Genomic DNA, 12,436 nt, shown 5'->3' with positions numbered 1-12,436 from the left:
CACCAATATGCTGTCAATGTTTGGAGGAGCATGGGAGTTTGACTTCCATACTAGTCACCCAGTTTCTACCAGCCACAACCAGACTGTATCCCGCAGATCAATCAGCTGCATTAGGTTTGGTTTCTGCTTCATTTCTATAGCCACTAGTGTCCCGTGCAATAATGCAAATTAGTTGTGGGAATTCTAACTTGGCAAACTTTTTTTGTGTTCAATGTTCAGATATTTTGTGTTTCCAATCATGTTGGCATAGAAAGAAGATCAAAACATCTTTTTAATAAATAAAAAGAGGCCTGAATAACTTCTAATTAAAAAGAAAATGTTTTTTTGTTCACTATTAATTGGTTCATCAATGAAAGATTTGTTTACTGGGTTTGGTATGCCTATATTTTGGGATATAATTGCTTCTTGTATTATAAGACAAATTCATAAGAAAAAAATATTTATGTTAAAGCAAAAGAAACATCCAGATTATATTTAAATAAATAAATCAAAGGCATTATCCCACTTTAACCAAAAATACTTATGAACTACTTAGATGAATTAGTACATGCAAGACAAACATGGCTTAAACTTATATCTGAATAATTTGAATTAATTCTTTAGTTCTGACCTACCAACTAACAGCCAAATTAAGAAGTTAGCTTAATTGCAATTTTAAGTACACCACCTACAGGAAGAAAACTAAGGGAAGGGGAAAACGCATCCAAATGTTTGGAATACATTCACCACCATACAAGTCACTCAAACAGATCTATTCACTGTAAAGAAACCCCACAGAGTTGCAAAACACTGTTTTATTAGAAATTTTTGTATAAAAATGAACATGCTCTACACTTTCCATTACGTATTCATAAACAACCAGGCACTGTACTTTTGATTGGTCAGGACATAAAGCAGACATTGTTTTTTCAGTCAGTATGTCACATACATTAACTTGCCATCTATTTGGTGAGCACTTAGACATATTTCATTTTGCAACACATAGATTTAAGTTCAAAATCAATAGAAATAAAAACAACTCTGACACAATCACAGACAACTTCACAAGATTTAGGGAGTTAATTCTGTTGACAAATCTTAAGGAATCAAAAGATGGAGGAATAGTCATCTTTCTTCTGTGCAGTATGTCATCTTGATATTTTGGGTCTCCCAGTGAATGTTAAGCTTGGATATAATCCTTTTACTATCAGTCTGTTGGGAACTCTGCAATGGCTGCTGCTGGCGTCTGTAAGTGGATATCCAGACCAATGATGCATCTGTCTTTTTTCACTTCGAAATCTCGAAAGACCCTGATGGAGTGTCACATTCATTCAGATTGCATGATTGCTGTAGCTGACGTATGTTTGTTTAGTAGCTAATGCTGTAAAGGACAAATAAACATCAAGAATACATCAATGGCAGAGTCACCTTTACTTATGAAATTTATACAAAATTCCACAATCAATTCACAGAATCAAACATCTGAAACTGTTGTGTTTTAGTATGTGAGACAATTTAAATTATCTAATTTCTTAATGTTCCCTGACAAACAGGACATTCAATGAATGTATTTAAGATGACCAGAATATGCTTGTACTGAGGTTCAACAAAGAATAGATTGCTTTATAAAATTATTTAATTAAATTTAACCATGAACTAATATTTTTCAGAAACAATGTATTCATTAATACAAAATGTTCTGTGTATTGCTATTGAAACTATGCTGCTGCACATATAAATTGATAAAATTAATTGTTAATTAATTATAATTTTAAAACATCTAAATTCCAATTAGATAAAAATAAATTCAAATTGGTCTATTTCCCTAATTGCAAGACAATGTTCTCTTTCCTAAACTAACATCTTGGAAGGTAAGGAGCCTAATACATAAAAATGCAACAATAGAACCATCAACTGCAATAGAAATAGCATTACAGACATACAGGAAAAAATAATCTGAATTATATTGAAGAAAAACAATTACAGTAGGTTGCAAGGGGAATGCAAAGCGTGGGGACAGGACTTTTCTTAGCTTGGTATTTCTGAATATAGCTAGATAGTTGGAATGAGTATCAATAGAACAGCCTTCTGACAATGATCACAATTCACTTTGATTTAGCACAGACATGGGGAAGGACAAGATAAACCACAATGAAAGGTTCACAATCAGGTTTAGACCCACTTCTGTTAAACATGAGAGGTGACTGAACAAGAACAGAAAACCATGCAGGAGTGGCGTGGGCGGAGATAGTGAGAGTTTAGGGGCAACTATTCACCCTCGAAGACAGAAGGGAGATATCCCAAATATAAACCTTCCCGAGTGTTAAGAAGCGCACAGGGGTGTAATGTAAAAAAAAAGGAAGCTGATTTCACTTAACTTGGGCCCAGCAAGTTAAATGTTGTTCACTGTGTTATAATTTTTTTTATAATTCTGCTATCCAAAAATGTAGAAAACAATTTAGCTAACATAAGTAAAAAAAATTCCTGAATTTCTGAACATTCAGTTGGAGTATAATATTGACATTGTGCATCATCTATGAATGATATTTTTGAAGGAATATATAAAATTTATAATAATATGGCTAAGGGTTCAATAATTACAGTCATTTTCATCATCTAAGCTAGAATTGGAATAAATTAAAACCTATTTCATTGTAACCTTGAAAATGTGACATTTCTAATAGAAAGGATAGATAAGCATTATCATGCAAATATAGAGTACAATTCAATATAATGATATAACTCTTGTAACTGTAATACAGCAAATGAAACAGGTTTCAGAAATTAATAATAAGGCGATCAGCAGAACATTCAGTGTACCAAAGCAAGACTATTCTTTTTGTGTAATAAGCAGTACTTTTCTTTCAATATGGCATCCAGTGCAAACACCCACGTTTAGTGCACAAGTCACAGCTTACACCAGTAGGAATACATACAGTACACTGATTGAGAAACCATTTTGTATTTCAAAGCCCAGCTAACACCATCTGTTAATCTTGCACAGCTGAACATGCATCTGTAGGATACTAGTCCCATTAAAAGGAATTATCATTCATTCACAGGCTTGGTGAAATTAATTTTATTTGTTTACTAAACTAGAATTTGCTTTTTTAAAAAAAAAACTCAAGTTCTATAAAAAAAAATAACTTTCTAAACATCTATCAGGAATCATGTTGGGGTCTTGAACCTGAGATTACAGCACAGATCAGTTGTTCAGAGAGCTGGGTGCATTAGGGTGCATTCCCTTTGGTATACAGCAGGAGGGGCACTATCTACATAGCTGCTGGCTGGGGTTTAACATAGATTAATGTTCATGACATAGAACACTATAGGTTATATATGCACAGCTATTTCAGATATAAACTCAGATATAACGTTCCGCAATCAAATGGGAGTCTACCCCACGAGTGCCTGTTAGGTGTAGCCAAGACCATGATACAATTCTGAGTAATCATAATCCTGACTACATTGATGTTGCTTCAATGACAAAGCTAAGACTGCCTATTACTCTGGTGTGCGATCCATAATCTAATGAGCATCATGCATAATCAACTGTAGAGAAGACAAGATTCATGATGGTAGCCCACCTTCACTTCATGGGAGTGCTTTCAGCTAAGAGCTGGGAAAGAAGAGACAAGCTCGAAATTCCTATCCTGAATGAGCTTTTAACAGCAAACTAATCCAACCATTAATGCAGCTACTTCAACTCAATTCCTTGGTCTTTGATGGTCCTATGCCTTACCATTTCTGTCATGTTAACAATCACATTATAACCATGTGAAATATAAATAAGAAACACATATTTCAAGCCAAATTGCTTAATCAATTTGATTGTTTGATGGATCAATTGAGTAGAGAGGTCAAACAATCTTCCTTGTGCTTCGTTTAATCTTGTTTTCCATGGAACCTTGTCCAAAGTAGTGTGATGTTGGCAGGTGCAGCATTAGTGGTGGAAGTCTGTTTATTTTCATTGGAGTAGACCAGGTAGCCTTGGGGGGCATCATTGACCTTGGTCTACAATAACCAGCTTCAGTTTGCAACACCATAGATTGGGTAGCAGTCCTCCAGTTTGGTTGCTTGATAAGCAAGAGCGAGAGCAAAGGAACATGCCTGTTGATTCACCAGATGTGGGCTCCAACTTTATCTGCTGAACTGTGTAGATTTTTAGCTGCTGGCTCGGGTTTAAAATCAAGGCATGTTTTTCTCCCCCCCCCCCCCCATTATCAGTAGTCTTGTTGCTTTTCCACTATGACAGGCCCTGTTTACAACTTTCGCCTGCCCAGATGAAGACAATGGTGACATTGTAATGAAAGAAATGGGCAGTAAATAAAAAAAATGTATTCATATCCAATGATCGAAATCTAAAGATTGTATGAAGCAGGAAATTGGACTGTAAGATAGAGGGCTGATAAAGAGGATATTCCATCTTCTGTCTTTTAATTACACGACTTGCTCTAGCTTCAGTAACTAATGAAGCTTCCACATCTTCTTTCGTTATAGATATGCTGACTATTATTTTTACTAATGCTAGCCAGTCACAATATTGTCCATTTGCAAGGCATGCAATAAGGTGAGCACTGGTAGCATGCTGCAGTCATGTTATGGTGGTATCATGCAGATAGCGTGTTGCCCTCAGCAGAAGCAGACTGCACCATCATCCCCACATCCAGTGTTGGACACAATTTAATTTAACCACATTTGAATTTTTATCACTTTCATGGTTGAACTAGAGATGCTCATAGCAAATACAAACAGATATTGTTTAACAGCTGATGGTTCTGAGCCAATTCAAAACATTTCCACCAGAAACTTGCCATTGTGGAGTAGATCCAACTGTGGCACACATTCTGGATTCATTACCACCGACCAATTTCAGCAGGGGACTCTGTAAGCAACATCTGGTCAGCAGAAAATGCCACTACTTGGCTTTGAATGCATGCAAATGCTAAATGGATGCATGGGTAGATTAAGTAATGTTGAAATACTCACCTAAACTGATACCAAAACTCACCTCTGTATCCCTATTGCTGTACCCCAGGAAACCATGCTGCATGTTAAATTTGGGGCCAAGTTCAAAACAATTTTAAAAAGGACTCATTAATGTCTCTTTAAAGCATTAATTGAGCCACTAATTAAGCAGCACCTGCAATAATTAAAACCCTGACGGGCAACTCATCCATGCCCTCTCATTAAATCAGAAAGCAAGAGTGTTGGCACTGAGTTGCTCTGCTGCTTGAAAGTTCACTAATGTTAATCCTTGCCACATATCAACAAAATTGTTCTTGTGAATTAAATTCAGCAGCCGCTCCCCCATCCCACAGTTTTACCTCTAAAGTTTAACAGCATCAAATAGTAATTAAAAGTTCATCAGTAAAACTAATAACATGCTTGAAACTCCATAGATGTCAAGTGATCGAACAAAAATGAACAATCTTCAGACTTAAAAGGAATTTAGCAGCAAAAATATAACACCTCATCATTGAAAGTGATGTGTGTTCAGCTTCACAGCCTGTTTCACCTCCTTCTAACCCTGTTCATGATTTATATTTTAAAAAGCATGAAATGCTATTCCTGTCTCTGCAGTTTGCAAAATTCAAGAAGGCTGTGGAGTTAGTGGCATTCGGATGAGAACAATAAATGCACAATATGACCTTTTGCCAAACCTAATAGAGAGGTGAAATGGTAGAATGAGCATGAATTGTCACATTATTCATAGAGCGTGGTTTGCTGACAGGAACAATTAGACAATTTTGCAATAAGTGGCAGCTCAACTAAATGTAAAAATCAAATCGTATTGTTAGCATCTGATTTTGAGTTATTTGCTGTCAAGTGGAATTGAAAAGTTCTTGACCAGAGTGTTTTTCACTTGTCTGATGTCAGTATTGAATTAGTCTTATATTCACCTTCAATCTAACAGGGTATTTAATTGTGGCTAGAGGGAAAAAAACCCTGTAGAGGTTGGAAATCCAAAACAAAAATAGAGAATGCTGGGAAGATGTAATATGGACATTCCTTCACTTCATTCTAGCCTTTCCTCTTTCTGCAATATTTGTTTTCTCAGAACTTTTCCAGTTCAGACGAAAAGTCATTGATTGATACATTGGCTCCCTTTCTTTCGGTAGATGCTGCCTGAGTTGTTGGGAACTTCGAGTATTTTCTTCTTCTGTTACCCATCTGTAGCTACTGTACAAACTGACATTGATTATCTATGAAATTTATAGTATTGTCTTCCAAAACAGTAAACTCGTTAAAATTGATTTCTTGAACTCCCCACCCCCCATCTCCTTTTCCCCCTCTCACCTTATCTTCTTGCCTGCCCATTGCCTCCCTCTGGTGCTCCTCCCCCCTTTTATTTCTTCCATGGTCATCCGTTCTCTCCTATCAGACTTCTCCTTCTCCATACTCCTTCTCTTTCACCAATCAACCTTCTTTACTTCATCCTTCCCCCTTCCAGCTTCACCTATCACCTTGTGTTTCGCTCTCCCCTCCCCCACCTTTTAAATCTACTCCTCATCTTTTTGTTCTCTAGTCCTGCTGAAGGGTCTCAGCCCAAAACGTCGTCGACTGTACATTTTTTCAATAGATGCTGCCTGGCCCATTGAGTTTCTCCAGCATTTTGTGTGTGTTGCTTTGATCTGCATCTGCAGATTTTATCTTGTTTGTGATTGGATAAACTCTTTAAAATGTTAGCTACAAATGAGAAAAAATATCTACCATCAAATGAAGTCTTTATTTCAAGGTCTCTAAATCAACAGTTGCAAAATCTGGTTTCATGTAACAAATTAAATCACAATAGTTTCCATATCTTTGTTACAATAAACCTTTATCTTCCACTTGATATATTTTTGATCTTCAGAGGATTAATGGCAAGGATCTACTATTTCCAAATATTAATTTATAACCTTTGGCTGAAGTTGGAAACATTTTTCTGAACACGTTTCAAATGCTTTTTCAAGAAATGATTCTGTTAGATTGTTGTGCTGTCAATGTATTGAGAACAGTTCATTGCCTGGCAGTCAACCATGACTTGATAATGGGTGTTGGGATCTGACACAAGACATTGGAAAGACATGCCTCTGCATGTGACCTATTGGTCACTTATATTTCCATTTATTCACTTGTAGGATGCAAGCATTATTGGTGAGACTAATCTTTGGTTTCCTTGAAATGCTTTCCTTGGCCAGGCTAAAGCAAAGGTAAGAGTCACCTCCAGAAAGGCCAGCAAGGAATAGAAAATTTCTCTAAAAAATTTCCAGTAATCTTGGATCACCATTGCTGATAATGTTTTGAATTCCAGAATCTATTACATCTGTCAGTGTGGGATTTGAGTTCAATGTCAGTAATATTTTGGTCAAATGATGAGACAATTAACTTAACAAGACATTTAGTGCTTTGTATTTTGTAGGATGCCTAGATGGCCAGTTGCTTCTCCAGTTATTCCTCATGCCCTTCTGGGAAGTGGATGTTTAAGAGGCTTGCTGATAATATGTTCTAGAATGACATCCTTACATTTCTTTAACTCATTTTCTGTTCCCTGCTTAACCACATTTTAATTGTCAGTTTTGTTTCAGATAGTGGCACATACAAAACTGCTCCCTGCAGTTACCTCAGATACTCTGACTACTTATCTGTTATGCAAATTCCTGCATACTGACCTCTGATTAAATGTCAAACTAATTCAAAGGGAGATAAAGACCTGGCCAAAAGGAGCAACCTCAGCATTACGGGACTGATTTGTAAACGTGGACTGGGACATGCTCAGGGAGGCAGCTACCTATGACCATCCCATTAACATCGATGAACATGTGAGATTTGTGACAGGCTACACAGAGAAGAGCATTAAGGAAGTTGTTATTATTAAGCACATTGCGAGGGCAAATCTGAAGCCATGGTTGTCAGCAGAGGTTCAAGCACAGCTAAGAGATCGGGATGCTGCCTTCAGATTGGGAGATAAGACAGCTCTCAGGTCAGCTAGAGCTGTGCTACCCCACGCCATCAGGAAGACAAGATACAGAGAATGTATCGCCGTTTCTGTGACACCAGAGAAATGAGGCACCTTTGGTAGGGTACTCAGACCAAAACTGATTACGAGTCTACCCTGCACGTCAACGGCAGTGTCCCTTCTACTCCTGATAGGCCGAAAGTCTTTTATGCTCAGTTTGATGCATAGAACAATGTGCTTGCAAGGAAGGCCCCTCTGCCCCTGAGGAGCAGGCACTCTGTCTAGCCACAGCTGATGTGAGGAAGACTCTAGCCAGAGTCAACTCATATAAAGCTGTGGGGTCTGATAACATATCTGGTCCAGTGCTGAGGGACTTTGGCCCCCCCCCCCCAGTTAACAAGGACTCTAAAAGACATTCTCAACCTCTCTGTGGAACAGTCTACTGTCTCCTTAGGCTTCAAGGTGGCCACTATTATCCCATTTCCCATAACTTGCCTCAAAGACTACCATCCAGTGGCACTGGTTTCAACAATAATGAAGTGCTTCGAGTGTCTGGTTATGGATCATATTAAATCCCATCTTGCGCTACATTGGATACTTTCCAGTTTGCTTATCACTCAAATTGGTCCACTGACGATGCCATAGCCTCTGCACTCCACTCCGAGCTGTCCCATCTAGAAAATGGTGCCTCATATGCTGGGATGGTTTTATCGATACGATCATCCCTCAGAAACTGATGGGCAAAATGTCCTCGCTGGCTCGCAACACCTTTCTCTACAACTGGATCCTGGTCTGCTTGACAGAAAGGGCACAGTCATTCCGTGTTGGCAAAACACATCTCTAGCTCTATCACGCAGAGCACTGGCGCTCCCCAGGGCTACATCCACAGCCCACTGCTGTTCATGCTACTGACGTGTGGACTGCACTGCTAGATCCATTTTAAACTGAATCACCAAGTTTGCTGATGACACAACAAACATTTGAGAGACTGTTGCACAGGGCCCTGCCTTGTGGTGTTCAATTGCAGCAAGAGCCTAGATTTGTGTCAATCTTCAGCATATTCCTTAGGCCTCAGTGTACCTCCCAGCATGCATTCCTGCATTTGGAATTTGTAAATCAGTTGTATTTGTTTGCAGTCATCTCCTCACACTGGAAGGCCAAAGTGTCTCAGGCAGACTAAAGTAAGTCTGTTACTAAATTGACGAGATTTCCAGCAGCAGATGATGTTGTTCTTATTTTATGTCAAAGGAAATAATTGGTGGGGGGGATTTCATTGAAGCTGACTGAACATTGAAAGGTCAAGATAGATTGGATGTGGGGAGGATATTTCCTATAATGGGGAAGTCTAAATCTAGAGAGCACAGCCCTAAGATATGAGGATATCCCTTAAGGACAGAGATAAGGAATATCTTTTTCAGCCAGGTGGAAGTGAATCTGTGGAATTTGTTGTCATAGACATTTTCAGAGGCCAAGTTATCGGGTAGATTTAAGATAGAGGTTGATAGGTTTTTGATTAGTTAGGGTATCAAAGGTCACGGGAGAAGGCAGGAAAATAGGGTTAAGAGAACAATAAATCAGCCTTAATGGAATGGTAGAGAAGACTGAATCGGCCAAAATAGCATACTTCTGCTCCTGTGTCTTATAGTCCTCAATGAGAGGATGAAAGGTCTTGACATTTATTTTGGGAGCCTGAGAAATGAACCATTCTGCTGGATACCATTTCTCCTTCATTCTCAATTAAATAAAATATTCACAAATGGCCTTTATGTTGGAGTTAGGAAAATTGTAATTTTGCTGCTAGCACTTCCATTATGCATATCATATTTCACTGCAACAAAGTTAAAACTGCAAAATTATCCGATAAATAAATGTAAATTCATCAGCATAATTAGATATTTATGCTATAGTTCTGTATTTCTGATTTATATTATTAACATTAAGATGAAAAATTGAAAGTGAATGAATATATAAAAGAGATGGAATTGTACTGATTGCTCATTATGTGGCACATTTGATGTTTTGTTTGGAGCTAATGGAAGCAAATGGAGCATTCATTAGGAGACCAATATGATTCTGTTTGTTTACTATCTTGGCCCAAGTCACTTTTTATCTGCTATACTGAACTCTTACTTTAGTCTGTAATATGCCTGTTTAATGCAAAATTATGCTGAAAATGTGAAGTAAAGCAAACTGTTAGACATACTCAACAGGTCACGCCGTATCCACGGAGAGGGAACTTGAGTAAATATTTCAAGCTTATAACCTGCCGAGTTGAGTCAAATCAATTTTATAACCATGTACACAAGGACACATCCAGAGAAATTAAATTTTAAGTGAAGATAAGGAAACTTCAGCTGCTGAAAAAAAATTAGAAAATGCAGGAAAACTTCAGCAGGTCAAGCAACATTCATGAGAAGAGAAACCGCCAAATTTTAGTGTCAATGCTATTGTCAGGGCTGTGTTAGAGAGAGATGGAATTTAGCTGTGTTTTGTATCTATGCTGCTTTAGAAAGGAAGGAGCAGTGCAGAGAACAAAATGAAAAATAGGTGACTCAGCAGTAGAAGTGGTGACAGAGCTGGCTGCACGAAGTGGGAAAAGTTAGTGAAATAACATAGTATAAGTTTAGAGGGGAAGGGGGGAAATGTAACTAGGAAAGGATTAATACAATCTGAAATTACCAAAAAATAGAAAGAAAACACTAAATCTAGGAATCTGAGTTACAAGGCTGTAGCGGCTTAATAACTAAACCTCTTGAACTTAAAAACTGCCATTTACTCCTTTTACCATGTTTCATGACAGCAGAGACCTCAATACCTCAAGACCTCAATCTTACGTCAGCTTTTAGGGCAATCCCATTCCCCCACTTACTCTTTCTCACATGCTCATGAATGTCTCTGGCTCTCCATACCTAACAGTCACACCCCTACATCAGGAGTAATTTACAGTGGCCAATTAACCGGATCGGACAACCTGCACATCTCCCATTTTGGGAAAGAACTGACGCACCTGGGAAAAACAGTTACAGGGTTAACATGGAAAGCATCAGAGGTCTGACTGGAACCTGGTTTGCAGTAGCTTTGAACAATAGCATATCCTACATACAAATGTGTTTTCTGATACATTTCTTCAATTTCAATGTTTCCTTCTGTTAAATTTGACATTTATTTTGAAATGCAAATGGTTGGCAAGCATACTTCATTACCTGAACCGATGTAATTACATAATTTACTGAATTAGTAATTAAAGTTCCAGCTCCATTGGTGGACTATTTAACAAAACACATATGTGATAAATGAACCTTGTAGAAACATTTTAGATGATCATGAAAAGGAACCAGGAACAAATAATCTACTAAAAGTTTTTGAATGAAAATAAATAAACTACAGCTGCTGGGAAAAAAACAATGCTGGAAAACTTTAGCAGGTCAAGCTGCATCCATGAGAAGAGAAACAGAGAAACTGTCAATTTTTAGCACCAGTGTTATTCAATGCAAATTCATCTGCATTTTATCTGCAATTCATAACCCAATTGTGTGAGCTAAATTACTTATTCAGCACTTTCTGTCATATCCTGCTGAACCCAATATCCAATTCTAACACTCTTAACAGTGATCACATTGTTTTTCTCAGATTGGTAGGACAAGGAATATATGCTAATAAAAATGGTTTAAATGATATAGTTAAAATCATTGACTGAGATTTCAACATGTTCCTAGCATTTATAGTAAATTTGTATTTTCATAAACAGAAATTCACATGTAATGTAATCAGCATTTTAATGAATATTTGTCTGCTGTTTGTGTCTCTGAGAAAATTTGCATTATTATCCAAATTACAACTTGGGAGCTCTGATCTACATCACAATATACAAAAGTGCACATTCATTGCATTTTAATCAAGCTGTAGGAAGAGTCCACCTAAATACATTAAGAAAATTATTTTGATGCAGGATAATATTAAATTATGTCATAAAATATATTTAATCAGTTTTACTGGATCTGATATTTCCATGTGCCATTCAACCCATTGAAACTATACTGGCTGTCAGAGCTGTTGTATTTCTTTCGTTCTCCCATTTATTTCCCTGCAGTCTATGCTTTTTTCTGCACCCAACGATTCCACCCTGATTCTCCCACTAGTCATCTATACAAGTGCTAAATTACTATGATCCAATTAACCTACAGCTGATAAATGACAGAGATTATTTTTAAATATCAGGATCAGAGCTCATTAATACAAGATTAGATAAACCTTTGACTGACCTGGGAGATAATGAGGAAAAACTTGGAGCATTTCAATCATTACACAGTTTTGATATATCTCAATAACCTCTTAATTCCTGCTGCTGTCTATAAGGAGTTTATACATTCTCCCCATGACTGCATGGGTTTCCTCCGGTTTCCTCCCACATCTCAAAGATATACCAGTTGGTATGTTAATTGGTCACAGGGTATGTGTAATTGGGCGGCATGGGCTTGTTAGTAATTAATAAACTATCATGTGGCCTGATTTAAA

The 12,436-nt window shown here is 37.4% G+C and overlaps 1 protein-coding gene across 1 annotated transcript in view; it reads right to left on the bottom strand.

Moving 5' to 3' along the window:
• Positions 1-833: 833 nt before the first annotated feature.
• The window catches only part of LOC134355538 (metabotropic glutamate receptor 4-like), a 1,343,412-nt gene continuing 1,331,809 nt past the window's right edge, over positions 834-12,436 (bottom strand). Inside the window, exon 11 of the mRNA XM_063065551.1 lies at positions 834-1,360. Coding sequence (XP_062921621.1) covers positions 1,311-1,360 — 50 coding nt within the window. The 3' untranslated portion in view covers positions 834-1,310. The remainder of the gene's footprint in view (positions 1,361-12,436) is intronic.

The sequence above is a fragment of the Mobula hypostoma genome, chromosome 13, assembly GCF_963921235.1.
Source record: "Mobula hypostoma chromosome 13, sMobHyp1.1, whole genome shotgun sequence".
In the NCBI taxonomy this organism is placed as follows: domain Eukaryota; kingdom Metazoa; phylum Chordata; class Chondrichthyes; order Myliobatiformes; family Myliobatidae; genus Mobula; species Mobula hypostoma.
Note: the sequence above shows the minus strand (reverse complement) of the source record. Positions and strands in the feature narration are given on the sequence as shown.